Source organism: Helicoverpa zea, chromosome 31, assembly GCF_022581195.2.
Source record: "Helicoverpa zea isolate HzStark_Cry1AcR chromosome 31, ilHelZeax1.1, whole genome shotgun sequence".
In the NCBI taxonomy this organism is placed as follows: Eukaryota; Metazoa; Arthropoda; class Insecta; order Lepidoptera; family Noctuidae; genus Helicoverpa; species Helicoverpa zea.
Genome location: NC_061482.1, coordinates 3431476 through 3453386, shown reverse-complemented (window position 1 = coordinate 3453386; position 21911 = coordinate 3431476). Strand labels below are relative to the sequence as shown.

At 36.1% G+C, this 21911-nt stretch overlaps 1 protein-coding gene across 3 annotated transcripts; it reads left to right on the top strand.

Moving 5' to 3' along the window:
- The first annotated feature begins 143 nt into the window (after window positions 1–143).
- On the top strand, window positions 144–17766 carry LOC124644868. 3 transcript variants are annotated; one of them, XM_047184503.1, is made up of 13 exons: window positions 144–286; window positions 2938–3069; window positions 4295–4468; window positions 5388–8101; window positions 8303–8465; window positions 12215–12286; window positions 12391–12568; window positions 12651–12888; window positions 12966–14075; window positions 14342–14592; window positions 14689–15159; window positions 15309–15413; window positions 15963–17766. In XM_047184503.1, the coding sequence occupies exons 2-11, from the start codon at window positions 2954–2956 to the stop codon at window positions 14884–14886; spliced, it is 5214 nt and encodes a 1737-aa protein (XP_047040459.1). In that variant the 5' UTR covers window positions 144–286; window positions 2938–2953; the 3' UTR covers window positions 14887–15159; window positions 15309–15413; window positions 15963–17766. The 3 variants fall into 3 exon arrangements, with proteins under 3 accessions (XP_047040459.1, XP_047040461.1, XP_047040460.1); XM_047184504.1 differs by lacking the exon at window positions 144–286 and adding an exon at window positions 298–565; XM_047184505.1 differs by lacking the exon at window positions 4295–4468.
- Window positions 17767–21911: the final 4145 nt, after the last annotated feature.

The following is a 21911-nucleotide window of genomic DNA, read 5'->3' as shown; positions in this document are numbered from 1 at the left end:
TGATCGTCAAATGCTATACATGCGTTGAGAGAGCCCCTAAAAATTATATATTTCTGTATAAAATAATACAAAATTACTTGGATTACTGTTTTTGGTTGGCTGAATAATACTTATCTTGGCCCCGGTTTTTCAAAGATGGCAACTTAAAAAAGTTTATAGATTGTTTTCAATCAATTTTATTCCAGTTGGGTGTTTGTCGTAAGTCAAGAAGTCTGTAATTCGGACTAATCTAATTCAAACCCGTCAAGTTCCAATTACAATTGGTAAAGTTGGATACTAGTAAAAGGTGGGTTTATCAATTCTTTGTTTCATTGCGTACATTTTTGTCGTCGGAGATAATGGCGCTAGTGTGAGGTCTTCTCCATGAAGTTTCAATCTATGTACAGATTGATGTAATATGTTTGCAAGCCGACTGTGCCGTACTGTGTAATGTAAAGAAATCGATTGACCTTTAGTGAAACGCCGATTGTTTACTTAAAACACCGTTTTTCTATTGTTATTATGTGGTATTAGAGAAAAACTTGTATACGTGTCTTTATAGTATGTGTTTCGAGAAATAAAGATTGTGAGTATGTGATTTTACTGACTACATTTACTTTGATAATGAAAATGTACTTCGTATGAACGGGTTTACAACATTGGAAATTGCAAGCGATAACAGCGTCATCACTAAAATTAGTCTTAACCAAAATTAATTTGTAAATCTACCCTAGAACATTGATGTGTTAGATATTATATAGTGGATTTTATTTGGACATATGTGGTAATGGTAATACGAATGAGTATTTATACATGCAAGCCACATATTTTTTAAGTCTGAATATTAAAATATAAAATATTATTGTATTTTTTTTATTGTATGGTGTATTTGAAAAGTAAATTATTTTGGGCTACTAAATTACAATACAATTCTGCTTCCTTATGATAATTTGTAATAACTGGGCAAATTCTTTACATTTGTTTACTTCACTGCCTTGCGGTCATTTCATATAAGATAAGGTATGTATCTATTTCATCAAAGCAAAGGCATACACGTTTAATGAAAAGTTGAGTGCTTTTATTTTTATCTTATACAACGAAACAGTTAAGTATTATCTTATTATTTTCTTTTTGTACCTATCAAGTAACCTGCGAGTTTAATCGCCTGATAAGCATTGAGCGCAGATTTTTCACACTACTGTCTGACCGTTTCGGGAATGAAATTGTAACAACAACTATTACTATTTAGCATTACAGGGGTGCCCAATTTACATACCCACCCAGACACAGGGGCATGACACTGCCATCTTTCAGGCTGCTTTGGGAAGTCTCTAAAACCCATAGATTCTGCACAAGAACCCGAAACCTTGTGCCCAGCAGTTACGCTATGTAACTACTCGACCAACGAGGCAGTTATTATTATGGTTATAGATAGTCATTGTTTAACCATTGTTTTTAAAATCTGTTGATAATAAACTCTTTTGGGTGATCTAATGGTTTAGTTACAAATTGCAGTTTACAAAATTAAGTAACACTACGAAAATAAAGTAGGTAGATATAAAAACCTTTTCTTCTTTAATATACTACCTCAAAAATCGAAAACTCATTATAAACCGGCCAAGTCCATATCGGACTTGCGGACAAAGGTTTCAACATTATCTACAAAAAAATACGGTTTTTAATATACATACACGTGAATAAAAAAATATAATACAACTCTTTAGCTATCACGGTTCTAGAGGTGCAGGTAGGACATGTACTTAAAATTACACCAGCTTATAAAATTGTGTTCTTCTTTTGAGTGTTTGTTTGTAACTTTGTACCAAATATAAACCAATTTGTAAATGTAAACACCATGTAGCAATTTAATTTTGTCATTTTATTCTCAAATTTCTTTGTCTGTGATTCTACATGATCTTCGCATGTTATTATCGAATGTATCAATACCTACATACAAACTGTAATAGGTACCTGTTATTTTTAAATAGAGCAACCATGAAATTTCTTGCCCATTCTTCTCCATAAGAAGCTACTTTTGGAATGAGCAACTAGAATCAAACCTAAGTGCTTGTAAAGGCCTAAATGAAATAAATGATTCGACTTTGACTTTTTGATTTGAACTTTTGTCTAGGAGCGTGAAGTAGTTTCCTATGGAAGCGGGTGAAACCGCTGGCGGAGGCTAGTTTTCAATTATCATATTAGAGCTCTAAGTGCACACGTGTGTTTTAAAATTTGTAGCCTAGGTCAGTAATAACGTAGCTCATAACACCCATTGTAAGGTAACCACGAAAAATAATCTGGGTCCTGCGTATGTATGTAAAATGTTGTTTGACCTACTCACCTACCGTTCCTTCTATGGTCGCGACTAACTATTGATAGCCGCATTCATTAAAAAACGTGACTTGTGTACCGCCTGTGAATTGAATACTAAACCTTAATCATAAGAAAATCAACACTTACGCGCGTTCTGTCTAGAGATCAAGGAGGATCAACTTCATCGCAAAATACTTGTTCACTGAAATCAAAATTAATTACGAACCTTCAATTGAATATGCTTTGCTTAATATACGTAAATACTAAACACAGTGTAGGTATGCATGAAGAGCATTTAAATGCTATATAAGTACTGTATGCAAATAAATGACTATGAAGCGATTTCTTGCTTTGCGAATGTGATGTTTTTAAAATGAATCTTATTTTAAGTTGCTACTGTCTTGATCTATCTGCAACAGATATGGCTTTTGTAAAATTATGTTGCGGATTTGATTATCTTCTTGTTTTAGTTTATTTTAATTCAAATCCGCTTTTGGCTTCAGACACTGGTCAATTGCTAGGAACCTCTAGTACCTACTATATTATGTGACTGTATAAGCTGAGACACACAAGGAAAGGGATTAGGTGGGCTACATTATCTTTACTTCTATTGTTATTGGATTGATAAAATGCATTTTGTTGCAGTTCTAAGAGATGCTTGATGCCGGGCACTGAACTCAACAATAGGCCGGTGCCGGCAGATCAATTTTCGGCCTGCAACGAGGAGTCTCAACTAGAGCTACACCTCCAAAGGCAATTGGAGGACGACATCGCGAGGTAACCATTTTTTAACTTACAAAATGATTGAAAAATAACACATATCAAGACGAGCTAGATAACATCGATTTTGACGTTGTGCTTGATTGTATATGGACGAAGTGTTACGTACCTATAAATTATACATTTGACAAGCTGCACGTAGGAAGGAAAGATACTAGCTGACTCCGGCGATTTTTTTACCGTTGAAATTGGGAACGATAATAAGTAACATATTTTTCTAACATAATACTATAAACTTTCCAAAGACTTAAAAATCCTTCATAGCCAAATTAGTTAATATAACCCCTTTTCGAGTTCTAGTAACAAATTATTTTAATTTAAAGCTTTTATTGAACATGCAATTAATGTACCGTACGTATGTACGTAAAATGTGCAGGTGAAATCTTTTTCTTTTTTTAAAGTGATTGCAAGTAGGAAAGTATTAATTGCCCCATAAGAAGTCGTTCTCTGTAGGCCTTATGATCGCAAATAAAAGAACATTGACTTATTCAGTGGAGAGCAGCACTTACCATACCAGATGAGATAGAAACATTTTATTATTATTTATATCTCACAGAATACGGACGAAGACGGAAAAACATAAGGTAGCTATTGCCCAGGCACGTCGATAGAGAACTTTTACTTGGTATTATTTTTATTTTATTTTGTATGTTTTAATTTATGTCATGGCATATAATCGCCTGCCCGGTCCTGGAATGCAACACCTCGGAGATACTCACGAATGCCCCTGTCTTAGTAACCAATCCCAGTTTTTTTTAACGATTTTTTATAAAGTCAACAGCAATAAAATCAACATACGTTGACTTTACGTTTGTGTACGTTACAAAATGGAGTAAATTGAATCACAAACCATGCAGATTTTTTGTTACAATTACTGTTTACCAATTTGTGTCTATTAATTATAAGTTGATATTGTCGGTTGTTTGAATTTATCTCATTATCGACTGCCATGCTATGGATGGAATACTAAATCAGGAGCCGTTCTATAACAAAAATGGGGAGGATCCATAAGTAACACACTAACACCTGCTAAAAGTTTTGTGTCCGTTTAATACCTGCAGCTCTTGTCTCGAGTCGCGAGCTGCACTAAGTTGGTTAATGTCAGTCAACACCACAAAACATTTTTGTGTCATGTCTTAACAACGGGAGCTATGATGGGACTACGCTGTGCTTTTTGCGGGGCTTCATATTAACCAAGTTTCTTTACATTTACTTGTTACAGAATTTTTGACGAATCTATATACTCTGATCTTGAAGTGGTGTGTGGCAAACTAAAGATACTAACTCATTCTTGCATTTTAAAAGCACGCACTGATAAGTTTTATCACCAATTACATACAATTTTGCATGTGAACATTGAGCGCAATACGTTCGATGAGATATATTCTTTCATAAGGTACGCTAGATTACATATTTAGTAGATTTCTTTTGTAACATGACAGCTGATACTCTTATGTAGAATGGAACGAAAATTATAAGTATTTTTGTAGCATTGCTGTTTTTATATGATGAATGATCACAATGAACCAAAGTTGATCTAAGTTAATCAGCAATTATGACATCTTATGCTACGAAGTGATATACGCGTGCTGCAAGTCTGTTGTCTGTACTGTGCTTTCTGAAATCTTTCTAGCTTAGATGCCTAGGGTTCTTACGTTTCCGGCTGTGCCAATGTGCTTTTCTGCTACTTATTCCGCTTATATTTTATCAACAATGCGCTTACTGTATGTCTCTAATATGCTTACACTTCTAGATACAATATCATGGTAATAACAGGCAATAAACATGTTCAATTACTCATTGGTCAGGTTGTGTCTCTCTTTCGAACATATGCTAGGGTAGGTATGAATAAACCTAACGTTATGGCTGTGAACGGGTGCTTCTTGCGGTGACATTTCCTCTTGCTGGCTAGAATATATGAATATGTATAACTTTTATCCGTATTAGATAAATATGTTTTAAGGTCTTTTTGATATAATCGATCGTGCTGTACTTCCATGGTTGAATAAAATGTCAGTGGGTTGGGCTCTTTATATTTATCCATAAATGCTTAAATTAATGGTCGATGTTGGCATCGGCCTGGTTGGAGGCCTAAGAGCGAGAGATTGATTCTCACACATTGTACTGTTGTCGCGAACCCACTCCAGGTACAAGTACATTATATTACTTTCGATATAAAATATTTAGAAGATTTCTTTTTATTTATGTGTTCTAGACAGCCAGTTATTACCAGATATACTAATTCATATTGTTAGGAAAGCTTCTTCCTCACTGTTGATGAAATTTCACTTCATGATGTCTATGTTCTATTGCAGTGATGTGTATACTGAATGCAACATTCAACATGAAGAAAAAGAAATAATTACTTACCTGAAACGCAATTTAAATGTCGTAGAACCTGTCCCTGATAAGCCTAACCCGACCAAGGAGGAAGGTGAAGAATCTGAGGTTTACTCCACGCCAAAGTGCATTACCCCATATGTAGATAATGACGTCCAGAAAGTAATACATTCTAGTCCAAGTACTGAGTTAACAAAAGAATATTATGCGTTAGTCCCGATTGAAGGGAATTTACTTGAAAAGGAACTTACCGAACAGGATGAACTCTCTAATGCATTTCAATCTATAAAAAAAGGTCAATCGGACGATACAAGTCAAGTAAAAAATTTTCTACTCAACAAGCCAACTTCGCTGTACCTTAATTCTAGTCATACTTCCAAAACAGTCAAACATTCCAGTAGTTGTGATATTTTGAATAATATTTCTTTAAAAGATCCAAAACAAGAAAACAATCTGCACACAGTCGCTGATAAAGACTTTAAAACTAATCGGACCTTACCGCCAAGTGATATTACTGAACTCGTTACTACTAAGAATTTAAATAATCCTAATCTGGGCGCAGATAAGCCGGTAGATCCTCCTTATTCGCCAGATAGCTTAATAACGGATGAACCTAGTTCTTCTTCAGATTATTTGTCTGCCGCATACACATTTTCTCCAGGCGCTAGTTCGTCTGGTTTCCAGCATCAAGTAAATGTTGAAAGTAGCGCATCCAAGATGGAAAATACTTACACGTTGTCCGATTCGGGCTTGGAAGATACAGCAATGTTGGGTAGCGTCAATAGTCACAAGGACGTTACTGTAACAAATATATCTTTATCTGAAAATACTCTTCAAGATTTAATTACCGACGATGCAAGTATCTCTACAATATCCATTCCCAGTTCTTTAGCCGGGGTAAACAACTTACAGCGGTCGAAACAGAGTGGCACATCTTTTGAGAGAGATTGTAATGGTCAGAGTACCCATACCGATATGTGTGGTAAATCAATAAAGGAAGAAAAACAGAGACAAAACGAAGAGATTGTGATACTAGAGTCGTCGTCGCTTTCTTCAGAAACGGGCTCTTGGGAGTCTGTGTATCCTCCAAAATTGGTTGAAAAAGAGATCTGTGAAAAATTTCTGAACAATGAGCGCCAGCAATGTTTTGATTCCCCTAATAAGGTCCACAAATCACCTTTGAAATCAACCGCCTGTTTTATTGATGCTTCTAGCTTAGTTGATGAAGATGAATCGATTGAATTAATTAAACAGGATAACGTCAAACTAGATATTTTACCTACCCCCAGCCAACCAGTGCCGTGCTCCACAGTTAAACAAGACATCAGTCCAGTTGATTGGTCAGAAAGTAACGACAATGAAGATTCCTTGGAAAAAAAAGATCCAGATTCGATACAAAAAGATTTATCTCCGACCATTTTTGAAATGACACCAATTACAGAAGATTCTTTGAGTACAAATCAGTTTGAATCTGCTGCACAGGTGGCAGCGGCAGAAGCTGCAGAAGAGACTTCTAGCTTCATATCAGAAAAAGAAAGATCGCTTAAAGTTAGCGCTGTTTTCATGTCCAGTACACCAAATAACTCAATGTTGTCATTCACAAATCAAATCATTAAGCAGTACGAGTCTGAAGATAGCGAAAGCACCGTTACTATTGTTGATTCCGACAGCTTTACAATGAAACAAACAAAAGGCAGTCATTCGCCACCCATCCTATCGGGAGGAGTGTCTGTAGAAGATCATTTACCTCAAGTAGGCGCAAGCTTACCCCTATCGGAAAATGTTCAAACAAAGCCGAGAACAAGTTCAGCGTCGGCATGGGTTGTTGACATGTCAAATTCATCGAAAACAGACGAGAATTCTGCCAACCATTCGAAACAACAACATTCAAATGCAAATTTTAAATCGTCCGATGATTCAAGCGAAAAGAAGAATATGTTTTCTATGTATATAGATCTCGGTGATAGATCGACTTTAAAAGATATGCCGACTCGATTAGCTTCGTCAAAGCATACGAAGAAGAATTCCGTCGGGGTTGACAATAAGTCAACTGCTCGGAATTTTAAAACTGCAGCAGCAGCAGCTGATACGAGTGTGTCTATTTTTGAGAAATATGAATCTTTATGCAACGATCCTAACATCAGTATTTCAGAAATTATTTCCATTCCTGAAAAAAATGAGCCTGTTCCAGAGATCTTAGAAGATAGTCATGTAGAAATTACTCCCAAAGTCCACCAGTCACGTCTGAATAAAACAAGTGATAAAATGACTATAAACAATGAACTACCCGAACCTTCAACTGAAGTTCAGTCTAAAGATTTGTTTGTGAAACTGTCAGACTTAGATAAGCCAGTGCAAAAATCGGATGTATTGCTATCAGTAGAGAAAAAAAGTGTAGATGTGCGCATGACAAGATCTATACCGGATTGGGGTGAACAAGCATTTTTAACAAACTCGAGATCAATAGAGGTTATAACTTCCTTTCATTCGGAAAATGCGTTAAGCTTGAACAGGTTGTTTCCCCATTTAAAAAATGAATTCAGTAGAAGCATGCCAGGGTCTCTGTCTAGCAGAACTCGATCACCGTTAAGGTTGGGTACATCCAGCACCCTCGGCGATGGCGACGAGCAAGGCTCGGACATGTCGGAATTGAGTAGTATGCAGAGCAGCAACTGTCGATCCGGATTCGGTATGTTTACAAAATACATTTGTCTTAGTGTATGTACTTGTGCGATTGAGGAAACTCTCAGTAATTGACTCAACTCATCCATTTCTGATAATATTATTAATTGGGCTCGACTTTTGCAGATCTAGAAGTAGTCAAGTCAAAAATTAAATATTATTTATTTTGAATTGGCAACTAAAGGCTTATGGATACACCTCTTTTTAGGGAACAGTACTACGGATAGTCAAACATCAAGTTTAATTGAAAATTGTACATCACGGCTCGGCCAAGATTTGCTAAGGATGTTTTTGGATGAAATAGCTCCTGATGTTATTGTTGAAGTATCGGGGAAACGGTTTAAAGCACACAAGTGTATTTTGTCATCCAGGTATCGTATTTTGTATTATTATTTTTCTAGCACAAAAGTGAATTTTTATTTACCTCCATGAGTATGCGGATATATCGATCGACTTCATCTAAATTATCTGCACCTACCTGTACTTATATATATCTTACACATATACATACAGTTGTAGATAATGATTATTCTTAAATATTTTATGGGAAATTATAAGTGTAGCCACAAAATTATTTATTGGACACATGATTAAACTTCTAATTTTATAACTAAGCAACGGGGAAATGACAGAGCCTCTAATAATCTAATTCGTCTTTTTTACAATGCCAACTACTAGAAAGCTTCAATAAAAGATCATCAATTATTGTAACTTGTCCTTCTTATTTATACATTGTCATCTAATTTACTAACTCGGCCTCATTTTTCCAAAAACGAGCCCAGAAAAACGAGATCAACGTTTTTCTTGGCTCGTTTTTTTTTTGATGGTAGAATTTAATTTGGATTCATTTTATTTAGCATATTGCCATTTATAACCTTCAATTAAAAAACATTGTATTAAAAATTGAAGTCAGTGACGAAAACGAATCGCTGCAAAACCGACTCCACGTAGTCTTGTCTGCCCTACCCCTAGAGTGCAATTCAAAACCGCCTAGGCGCGGAGGGGCGAGGCGGCCTGCGAGCTGAGGCGCAGGTAGTTTCAGCGCTCGCCGCCGCGGCTGAGGCTGGCCGGCAAGGCCGGCCAGCAAGCCGAAGCTGCGGTGGTGAGCGTGAAAACCATCTTCGACGATAAGCTCGCATGGGACCGCCGGATCCCCGCAGCGCCGGAGCCGTGACAGAAGCCATGCTTGCTGCATGTTGCATGCTTATTTCCATGCTGGGTCAATTAATATGGGATGTGTTATATTTTAAACAAAAAAACTCAGTACGAGTTAAAAAATTAGAAGCTAAATAAATATTTTTATGATGTCACTTAATAGTATTTAAAAAGTTTACTGTTAGAATGCATGCTACTTTAGATGCAAAAAAATAACCATCATGCTGAGTTTTATTTAGAGTTGAAGATAACTCGTGGCTAAAGGGCTTATTACACTTGACTAAATTCAGTCGTCTAAATGATTCAGTCACTAAATTCAGTCAAATGTAATCGCATTTAGGAAGGTAGGTTTCATTGAATCATTTAGAAACCTAATTAGACAAACCTAATTAGACGACTGAATTTAGTCAAATGTAATAAGCCCTTTAGATAGTATTATTTAGATGCTCGACGCTTTATTAAAGGGCTTATTACACTTGACTAAATTCAGTCGACTAAATGATTCAGTCACTAAATTCAGACAAATGTAATCGCATTTAGGAAGGTAAATTTCATTTAATCATTTAGAAACCTAATTAGGCTACTGAATTTAGTCAAGTGTAATAAACCCTTAATTGTGGCTGACTTACGGCCAGTTTCTTCATCAATAGTAAAAGTCAAAGTAATGTCTAAAGTAAAAGTAACGGTCAAATTCGTTTTTTCAAGGCTAAAGTGACAGCAAAACTAATAGAAAAAAAGCGGCCAAGTGCGAGTCGGGCTCGCCTGTATAGATAAAGTGAGTCTCACGCAAACCGTTCAGTTTAGAACATACGTGGGCGGTCCCCTAATGAATTGGCCTAACTATGAACTAATGAAGGAAATGAAACAAAACCGATTTTATGTTTTTTTTTTTCTTTTAACCTTTATAAAATAATCTAAATTTTTACCCCCAAAAAAGCCGCCTATTGCCTTTTTAGGGGGCTTTTCATCCTTATAACGCCATTAAATTGACTTGTGCTCACTTTGTGGATCATAACACAAGATCATAGTTTCATCACCAGTCACTAACCGCTCGATCATAGTCTTTAAATATTTTTCTCCACAAAGATCCAAAAACTTTCTGTCCTGTTTCCTCTCTCAGTACCGCTGAAAGAAGTTTCGGTACCCATCTTGAATTCACTTTTCTCATGTGTATATATTCATGAAGCGCACAATGAAAACTACTTTTAGGAAGCCCAAGACTAGTTGCAATTTCTATAATCTTTAAACGGCGGTTATTCAGAACCTCCTCTTCGTTAAGAGCAATTGTTTCGGAAGTGAACACCTCCACAAGTCGACCGTCTTGGCCAAAGTCTTCCACGGTTTCTCTCCTGAGAAGAAACTCTCATCAAATTTTTCACTGTGCCTTAGGAGGGCACAGACTCCTTATACACGTCATCCATTCATAATTTTATTCGCGCAGGGGTTAATCCTTCTTTAATCAGAAACTTTATGAGACTTCTTTATGATACTCAGTTTTCGACATTTTGAAAAAATACGTGACTCTCTTCATTCAAATGCCTGCTAAAATAAAACTGTGCATTTCATGTCGATAAGTACATGATAAACGTACTATTTAATGCAACATAACATGTGTACGTACGCGTAGAACTATATCAGGCCAGTTCATTATGGGACCGCCTAGGTACCTCAGCGTTTTGAATTTTTGCGTTGATTTAGAATTTTTCACAGTTTAGAGGCAATCAGATTTAAGAAGTGTTTGATATGAATTTCAACTTTATATATCTACGCGTTCATGTGAAAAAGGGTAGGTAGTAAGTTTATAATTATTTAAAAAATATTTTATGTCATGTAAGCAAAAATAATATTTTAATATTTTATGTAACTTCAAATTTATCATTGCTTCGTGCCGAATTTCAAGATTCTGAGTTCACGGGAAGTACCTTGTAGGTTTCATTCCCTAGCGTGTGACAGAAATTCGTCTAAGGTGTCGGTATAAACTGCTGTATCTTTTGATCGCGTTAACTTAGAAGTTTGATTTTTTCACTGCTTAAAGGGGCAATAGACCAAGGTATTTGGTATAAATTTCAATTTGATACCTTTATTCGTTCGTGAAAAATAAGGTAGTAAGTTTCATTTTATTGAAATATTTTTATTATATTATATAACTAAAAAAATTTGATTTTCTCAATTTTTCCTATATTTGCATTATATGACAATGCTTCATGCCAAATTTCAAGACTCTGAGTTTACGGGAAGTATCCTGTAGGTTTTGATTCCTTTGCGAGTGTCGAAACTTTGTTGAAAATATCGACATAATCGGCTGTATCTTTTGATTGGCTTGGCTTAGATGTTTGATATTTTCTCAGCTTAAAGGGACAATAGACCTGAGTATTTCATGTGAATTTCAGCTTGATACGTCCACGCGTTCTTGAGATAAAGGGTCTTGACAGACAGACAGACAGACGGACAACAAAGTGATCTTATAAGGGTTCCGTTTTTTCCTTTTGAGGTACGGAACCCTAAAAATGAATTTGACCGTTACTTTTACTTTAGACATTACTTTGACTTTTACTTTGGCTTTTACTTTTGATGAAGAAACTGGCTGTTAGTAATTTAGAAGGCAACATACATTTTTGGGGGCGAATAATGATATTAAAAAGAAGCCTGTTTAATTAGCACCCATATTTTATTACTACGAGTATGTTTAAGATTGTCCATAACACGCAGGTATATCCTGAAAATTGAAAAAACTGATTTTAGTAGATTTTTTCTAACAGCCAGTTTCTTCATCAAAAGTTAAAGCCAAAGTAAAAGTCAAAGTAATGTCTAAAGTAAAAGTAACGGTCAAATTCAATTTTTCTATTAGTTTTGCTGTCAATTTAGCCTTGAAAAAACTTATTTGACCGTTACTTTTACTTTAGACATTACTTTAACTTTAACTTTTGATGAAGAAACTGGCCGTAAGTTGTGTCTTTCATTGCAGATGTCAGTACTTCGCGGGAATTTTAGGCGGCGGGTGGGTTGAGAGCCTAGGCAACGTCATAGTGCTTCCACCGTAAGTTTCCGTTACCGTTTTCAAAATTGAACTTTAAATGTAAATAAGAAGCTTTAGTATATTTTTGAGTATTTTTAGTAATTAAAATTGTAATGTTTTTTTAGGTTTTCGTACAATGTAGTGTATTTCGCTCTGTGTCACATATACTCCGGTCTTGCCACAATCCCTGACTCCTTGAGCATCTTAGAGCTGGCAACGATCGCCGATATGTTAAGTTTGGAAGGTTTAAAGGAAGCGATCATGTTTACGCTCAAAGCCAAATATTGCCACCACTTTCATAAGGTATATTTTACAGTTTTGTAATACGCTTTTGTTGTTAGTTGTTGAATTGTACATATTTGTCTTTTTTGTTGGTATATTTCAGCCTTGCGCTGTCTGCATTGTGGGTGTACTGGAATGTTTCCCCTTGTGTGCCGTGTATGGCTTGGACGATTTGTACCACAAATGCATAAAGTGGATCACGAAGCACTTCACTAAAGTGTGGCCTACGAAGGCATTCGCGACCTTACCCACGGATCTGCTGGACAAGTGCCTCCAACATCACACGGTTAATTTGACTGTAGATAATGTTGTGGAAACTGTGTACGGGTGTGGTATTACAGGTAACTTACTTGTTTGATGTTTGGTAGTCGTGTAAACTTGGCAAGAGTTATTTAGTGTAAATGATGTTCGTTTTCAGCGGCCTCGTTACAGAACAGCCGCTGGGCAGAGAGTGTTGCGCGCCTGTGTCGTCGGCTCATCAGCTCGGCGGCGCACTTCGCGAGCAACAAGCTCACCGCCGTCTTCCAGGCTATCCCGCCCTTGCCTGCTGAATCTCCTCATGCCGCTAAGCAAGCTTTAGAAGATTTTCTTGCATCCGCCATAGAGTGGGCGGGTGCTGAAGAACTCTGTCGAGCATATGGTTTTCTCAATACAGTGGTGAAGGAAATTCGCAACAGCCACTATTCCAAACCCGATTTAATCAGCAACGGCACTGAAAGTCGTAAAAATTTCGGCGCAAATAACCCGCTGTACATGCACGCAGGCAGCTGGCGTATGCAATGCGAGGGTGCGCTGGTGAGGGCGTCCCCGCGCGTCGTTACAACACAAGCTTTTAAGAACTTACCATCTGATTTGCGTAAAAGATTGCGGGAACTTGGTTGCATCAAGTATGGCGCGCATGCATTGCCTCTGGCTTCTCCTACTCACCACCAGGAGAAAAATATTAAATCAATTGCTGCGCCCAAAAAAAAACCTATAGCGCCAAAGGCTCGCATTATCGACATTGCACACGTGCGCGCATTGTTCGTGCCGTACTCACCCAAACCGGTGATCCCAGGCGGATCCATCGACACGCTCAAGAGCAACAACGATCTACGAGATATCAAGAGACCAACTCACCCACCAAAAGTGAGGACTACTAAAGCTCAAGAAGAACGGGCAAAGTTTAATAAAACTAAAACCTCCTCCACGACCTCCCAGGACCGCTTAAATACTAAGCCGAGTGGAGTGCGAGCACCATCCTTTGATAAAACAAAGGCTCGGTATTTAGAGTCTAAAAATAAGGAAAGAAAGGTTGTTAATAAGCACTTGCCGAAGATCGATTCGTCGAGTGAGTCGTCTCGGAACTCGAGCCCGGTGCAGGCCCGGCGCCTGGCCGCCATGTCGCACGACAGCCTGGCGTCGCGGCCGCGCACCGCCGAGCCCTCCACCGACTCGCTGACGGAGTCGCTCACCTCCAACAAGCACGTCGCCTCCAACAAGTACGCCACCTACACCAAGACCAGGCACTGCAAGGGCTCTTCCGAATGTAAGTCTTAGCTCACTCACTATGCTTCTTATGTCCATTTTCACCAACAAATACCTAAATTTAGGGATCCCCTAAGAACATTCAGGGAACACTTAGTACGATTTTCGTTTTCACCAAGGTTTAAGTGTCCCTATAACCTTTATTATTGGGGGAGCCTTTATTCTAAGTGACATTTAGTTAGGGAAACGTTAAGAGGTTGTTGGTGAAAACGGGCATTAGCCACCCAATCCACGATTTCAATTCATTTAATCCTTCACACACTTCAGCAATCAAACAAAAAAATGAAAATAATGGCGCGGCCCCTGCAGCTAGTAAAATGAAAACCAAGATACCGGTGTATTTAAACCAAGTACCAAAAAAGGGGATGGAAAATCGTAACTCTAGAGACCAACAGAAAAGGGGCAGGCTGGTACCAGGCGCCGCAAATAACTTGCCGAACAGCAGATCTAGCGACCGCAAAGTCCCGGGCTCTTTGATGAACGCTACCAAGTCCAGCTCTGCGAAGATGGTTCCCAAGGTACTGAACCCATTTCTCTTTGTTGTTATACAGAACATCTCTGATATAGCGTATAGCGAATTCATCATAAATTGGCATTATTTATGTGTGTGGCAGGTAGTGAAAGAGGCAGTAAAAACTAGTAACATGTCGAAGAGCGCGAGGAGTGGGCAGGCGAGCAAGCAGCACGAGGAGAAGGCAGGCCCGGCGCCTCGGGAGCTCGCCGCCATTCCCGCCATGGAACGATCTGGAACGTTCCTCAAGGACGAACCCACCTTCGGCGACAAAATAACCAACTTAGACATCTCACAATGAAAACCTTCACTAAAATTACACAAATTTAGCAAATTCTATCATATAACTGAGTAGTAGAACTCTATAATCTAAGCAATATGCATAATATATTACTATTTTGGCTTGGTTATAACCGAACTTTACATTGTGTCCTGCTTATTGATAGAACAGTTATGCGCAATGGCAATGTCACAACTAAATGAAGTTTTATTTATCATAGATTTATATGACTCTGGGGAGTATTTACGATTGAAGTTTGAGCTGAAGCTATGACGGGGGAGCTCTTAATACTCGGTGAGCATTTTTAATAATGTTTTAATATTATGTTATATAATCTATTATTTTTTTACTTTCTAAGGAGTTATCTTCTAACAATCTCTAATTTTAAATAAATGATAACTAATACCAGGTCGAAATTCTAATGTATTGTTCTAATATTTCAGATAACTTATCACTGGATAGAAGTAATGCTGCAATAACCGATTCGCAAAATTTTAATTCAAAGTGAGATTATTTTTTAGGAGAGAGATTAATAAAATAAAAAAGAGGTAATAAGCTATTAAAATATAATCGTTATTTCTAAGAATGCCCTTCATTGAGCGCAGACGCAGCTATTTCCGTTCCGATGACGTAATGACTAACTCGAAGGCTGACTGTTAGCTGATACGTAACCATACGATTGTACCTGCTATCTATTATGTTAAATCACGTCATACATATTAAAAGTTTTTATAGACAAACTAGTTATTATCTCACGCAGATTGATTAATGTGGCTACATAAGTTAATTGAATTACCTTTTATACAGGTTTTATTAAGGATAGAGTATTTTTCTTTAAAAATAACTGTGATTAAGCGATGTAATGGATTCTGTGTCAAATATACACGACAATTTTTATCATCGAACTTGCTACCAATTCTTGTGCCCTTGATGAACAAAGACAGGTAGTCATCATCATCACGTGAAGTAATTCTCCCAGGCGCGGGTGCCACAGCTGATTTTATGTAAATAGTTTAATATAAGGTGTTCTACAAGTCGATGTAAATCTGTAAGCTTATTTAATGGTTCCATCTTATTAATATTTGATATTTTTTCAGGTATCCGTGTTCGATGTAGGTATTGAGTTATGGCACAAATCATCAGCTCCTTCACCCCGAAGTCAGTGAATCAAAGCTACGGCCCTTCACAAGTAAACTAGTCTTCATACTACAATAATAATACTTCTATTGAAAATAAGGAATATATTTAGTTTAATTTATTCTCATAATTTATTTTAATTATTAAGGAATGTTATTGACATATATGTATATATTTTGAAACGAATCGAGTACTTTTTTATTTTGTGTGGCATTTATAGTGAGACGAAATATAATATAAATATGTTACACTAGACAGGAATGACTTGTCTGTTTGCATTGAATATGCTCCGAAACTCCTGAACCTATTTAATAAATTCTACAACTTTATGTTTATATGTACAATTCGAGTTCAGGAAGAAGTTCCGCCGGGACGCGGGTATAACCGCTTGGGCACTTGGATAACATAAAGGGCTTGATTTTATTCCGACTGAAATCCTATTTTTTTTTAATTGTCTAGACGACGTTAAATGTTTTTTCTTATATGAATCGTGCAATAATGTTACCGGCAATTAAGATTAGAATACTTTTAATACCTAATTTAAATATGAAAACTTTAAACATACAAGCAAGTAGATTTGTATGATACTAGCCTATTCGATGCAAACAATCAAATATTTCCTATTTATTTATTGGTATGAAATGATGTGTCGTGTTTGGAGAATCGTAATAAATACAATCATACTCGTCCTCAGATAAAGTACTTACGTCGGTATATATGTAATGTAAAGTTTTGCTGGTTCCTGTAGGGAGTAGCGATTATTAAGATCGTATTTTCGTGGCCATTCAAAATAATATACACTAAATTTACCTACTCTAGTGAAGTCATATTTAATTACTGGCCGATTTCTATAACCTATCTATTTGTTGTTTTGCGATCAGAGATTGAAATTTGAATTAATTACTTACTGACATATTACTTTATCGATTTCTAATCGCAAATCGCCCGAAAGAATGGTTATACAAATATAACGTAATATTTTCTCTTGAATTATAGAAGAATAGAGAAAGATAAATATATTTTTTAATTATTGACTGTAAATGCTGTAATGTAGTGTGTCAACTATTTTATTGTCACGTTTCTAAATGTATAACGTACTTAACATTTGTAATTTATTCAATATTGATTATACCATTGACCATTTATTCTATTACGTTATGGAATTATTTTCTGTAGCACGTCCCAGCTCAGTATTATGTATAAATATTAAGAATACCCTCCGAAAACTATATGTAAAATGTTTTAATTTATATATATTTATGTAAAAAAAGTTATGTAATTTCCTCATTGTAAAGATTTAACAAAATTATATTAATTCTACATAGGCATTAACTAAACGAAGTAAAATAAGAATTTACTCAAGGGAGAATTATTTCATTTCGCTTGCTAACTTTTTATAAAAAAAAAATATCATTATTTTATGTCCTTATAAACTTTTTACTTCTTTTACTTGTTTACTAACTTGTTTTACTTCTCTTGAAAATGTAAGTGTTTTGTTGTTTATCTTAATAACTTTTAGTACAATGAATTACAGAAAGATTTAATCCTTATGATCAAATCTATCTGCAAGTGCCATAATGAAAAACAAATTTTAGTGGGTGCCTGTATAGTTTCTAAAAGAAATCTATTCATAAAACATTTTAGTTCTCCTTAGAGTAAAACCTTTTATCGCCTTACTTATGGTACTTTCTGTGGTGTTAGATTTTTTTAACTCGTGTTAGTGAAATTACTCATAAATAGGTTAATATATGTGAAACTATCCAATTGTTTGTTGTATTTTGTGAATAATTATTTTAAAACTGCTATTTACTTGTGAATAAGTATTATTTAAGCATATTTCGAGGTTCTTCTAAAAAGTCTATTTCTGTGGTCTCATTTCAGGATATTTTTATATTCTTAGATATAGTCCCATTCAAATCAACGCTTAACTTATTAGTGTGTCGGCTGGACCCATGAGTTCGGCCTAAATTTTCTTTAGTGTGTTAATCTCTACAGATATTTAACGAGAGATTAAGACACCTGAAGGATCACTCATGTTCTCCAATATACCACTATACGAATTCACTTCTACATGAATTCTCGAAAGCTAGGCCTTCTATGAACTAGTTTTTACGAGATATTTTCCTCAGTTTCACTTGCATCTTAAGAAATTTAAAAACAAACCACCCTAGGGTATACTTATGTCACTAGAACAATAAACAAATATTCTGAATTATATTATAGATTCAGGTGCGTGTCGATTTATCGGATAGTTTATCTAATATTGTAATGGATGTAGGTATAATACATTGGATAGTTGCTTGCGCTACTATTTTCACAGACAACCCTAATTTAAATTTATTTTGACCTGATTCCACACATGGTATAGAACCGTTTTCATTTCGTATTTTATGTTGTTTTCAAAATAGGTATATGAAAAGTTTGCACGGTGGTCCCACAAAAAATCCATGTCAGTTGAGTAAATATATGTATTTGTAGCTCTGAAGAAGTTTGAGTATCACGCTTTTAATATAGCTCTTGACATAAGAACGCCAGATGTAATACATAGTAAGGGTATTCTATAGATAGTTTCTAATATTGTAACATAATCTTTTTGAAAGAGCAGTTCAAAATTAGTCATCATATATTATAATTTGTCATCATCATCCTCCGAGCCTTTTCCCAAACTATGTTGGGGTCGGCTTCCAGTCTAACCGGATTCAGCTGAGTACCAGTGCTTTACAAGAAGCGACTGCCTATCTGACCTCCTCAACCCAGTTACCCGGGCAACCCGATACCCCTTGGTTAGACTGGTGTCAGACTTACTGGCTTCTGACTACCCGTAACGACTGCCAAGGATGGTCAATGACAGCCGGGACCTACAGTTTAACGTGCCATCCGAAACACAGTCATTGGTGTCTAAGATATACTTAGAAAGTACATACAAACTTAGAAAAGTTGCATTGGTACTTGCCTGACCTGGAATCGAACCCGCGCCCTCATACTCGAGAGGTTGGTTATTTGCCCACTAGGCCACCACGACTTTCTATATATTATAATTTGTATGAAGCTAAAATTAAATCTCCAATCGTAAAACAGCGGATGGATTATTGAAATCCGCAGTTACTCGATGTCCGTCAGCAGGAACCATTCAAAGGACAGAATAAGATGCTTTCATTACTTTTATTTATATAGAATTTTAGATGATGGGACCACGGATTAAGGTACGGCTTTCAGTCAGGTGATATGGTATTTATAGACAATTGTCAGTAAAACCTGATTAGTTTACTGCACAATTCTTATATGGAATGAATTAAATTATTATTTCAATTTATGCTATCTAATTAATGTGTTATTTATTAATTGTAATACATTATGTTATATATGGGTTTAATTTTAAAATGATCTCAGTAATGCACAGTATTCATTAATTTGTTGGTCTTCAGGAGCATTAGGCTGACTATCAGCCAAGTAATAGGTATTGCTAATAGGTGTAACTACACCCCATTTTTTTAACAAACTAGTACTGCAGATTTTGGTTCACGTAAATAACATAAAGTCTGTTCCACACAAACGCTGTAGTCACATGGTAACGCATTTAATGATCAATTTCAAATTAAGACCAGGCGTTGGCTCAATCCCTACCAATGACTCGCTCATCTCACTCTGTCAGTACCGCAAATGTGTGACAAATATACCCAGTACTCGTTTGTTTAAAAAAATACTATAGTAATATTTTTATTCCATTTAATGATTTTACAACATATTAATTAGAAAAATATTATTTTTATTCACTTTTTGAGAAGTTATTATAGGCATGAATGTTATGATTTATTGTAAATTGAAACAGCGGCATGAATTTTTTATTGTTATGTAATGTTTGTTAAAAATTGTTTTCAAAATAATTAGTGATAGCCAGGAGGTTTATTCTAGCTTTGAAGTTACTTGGATTATTTTCTACCCCAACTACGCCCGGCTTCGATAATTAGGTCATACAAACTACACTTACGCACACAACAAACGTAATAAATAGGGTGGCTATCAAAAGGCCACCTACTGAAATTGATTTTCGAGACTACATCCTCAAATTCTGTGCCGATGTCTGTGAATTTTATTGTTTCAATTAAGCTATAGTTTTACAACAAAGAGCACCGTTTTATTTATAAATTTTAATTCTGTAAACTTCTAGATTGTAATCATGATTATATTTATTATTGTAATGTAATACTTGTTAACAAAAAGGACATTTTAGAGAAATAAAGGTAATTCTATGTTAATAAACATCTTGCGCAAATGCCATTTTGTCCTTTTATTTATGACTAGCTTCTGCCAGCGTCTTCACCCGCATTCCGTGGGAACTACTTCCCGTACCGGGATAAAAAGTAGCCTATAGCCTTCCTCGATAAATGGGCTATCTAACACTGAAAGAAATTTTTAAATCGGACCAGTAGTTCCTGAGATTAGCGCGTTCAAACAAACAAACAAACTTCAGCTTTATAATATTAGTATAGATGGTCCCAGATTACTGCGTTATTAGAGTATCGATCACAATAAAAAGAACGAACAGCGACTCGGACGAGTTTTGTTTCTATTTTCAAAAGACTTCTTCAAAAGGAGGAGTTTCCCTATTCGTTCTTTTTAGAGTTCCGTACCCAAAGGGTAAAACGGGACCCTATTGTTTTCACTCCTCTGTCCGTCCGTCTGTCACCAGGTTGTATCTCATGAACCGTGATAGAGAGTTGAAATTTTCACAGATGTATTTCTGTTGCTCGAAATCCATAAATATATATAGAATATTAGTTTGGATGGTACGGAACCCTACGTGCGCGAGTCTGACTCGCACTTGGCCATTTTTTTTGTCTTTGTTACTCGATTTCACGAAGGCCCCTCGACTTATTTGGAAGTGTTTATATGTTGAGTATGCTTACACGCCACCAACAAGGTGGACAGACGACCTTATAAAGGTCGCCGGAAGACGCTGGATGCAGGTCGCCACCAAGAGGTATCTGTGGAGATTTAAGGGGGAGGCCTATATTCAGCAGTGGACGTTCTATGGCTGAGATGATGACGATGCTTACAATTTGACTCCATAGTCATTAGGTCAGGATCTGATCATGGAAACCCTGAGAAATCGAAGGTCATTCTAAAAATTATAACCATGGATCGGATGAAAACTTCGTATAACGTACGTAGGTATATTGGGTGTCTATATGATCGAGGTTGGATCTTGCAATGCCCCTGATGATGAAAATCAGAAAAACCCCAGTATACAGCAATCACCACTTTTTAGTTCTTATTTCATTCGTATTGACGAAATATTTACACCCAAATAAGTTATGACTTAGGTAAGTATTATATTACCATATCGTCCATATCAGAACCGACAATGGAGCAAAGTGCAGGGTAGGGAACTCTACGGTTAGCGATAGCAGCTAACGTAGATATAGACGGGTGTACTATGCCAAATCGAATAACAAATAATCGAATATCAATTGATCGACCACTATAAATCGAAATTCTAAATACTCGAACATTCATAATATCGAATGGTTATTAAATCGAACATTCAATACATCGCGCAGTCTATACATCGAGTGTTCAAAATATCGAATGTTCGTTTGATCGAGCGTTAAATGCAAAACATATTCATCCTATCGAAAAATCCTTATTTTTTATGAATACAAGAAAAACTCAAAATTTACTAATAAATCACATTTTAATCTTTAATTCTTATCTTTTAAAGGTACATTTTAAAATTTTGTGTGAATTGAAAAGGCAAACGCGGAATTGGGAAGACCTACTTTACAAAAAAGAGGCAAAAGGGATGATAATGCGATAGAAAAATGTTAAATAATAATAAAAACTACATTAAAATATGATTTATTCATAAATTTTGAGTTTTTCTTGTATTCATAAAAAATAAGGATTTT

Bases quoted from the DNA above. Each gene is read 5' to 3' on its own strand.
- LOC124644868 (XM_047184503.1), top strand. From the start codon at position 2,954: ATGCCGGGCACTGAACTCAACAATAGGCCGGTGCCGGCAGATCAATTT. The intron at 4,469-5,387 runs GTACGCTAGATT...GTTCTATTGCAG, and splicing joins GAGATATATTCTTTCATAAG to TGATGTGTATACTGAATGCA. The intron at 12,569-12,650 runs GTATATTTTACA...GGTATATTTCAG, and splicing joins ATTGCCACCACTTTCATAAG to CCTTGCGCTGTCTGCATTGT.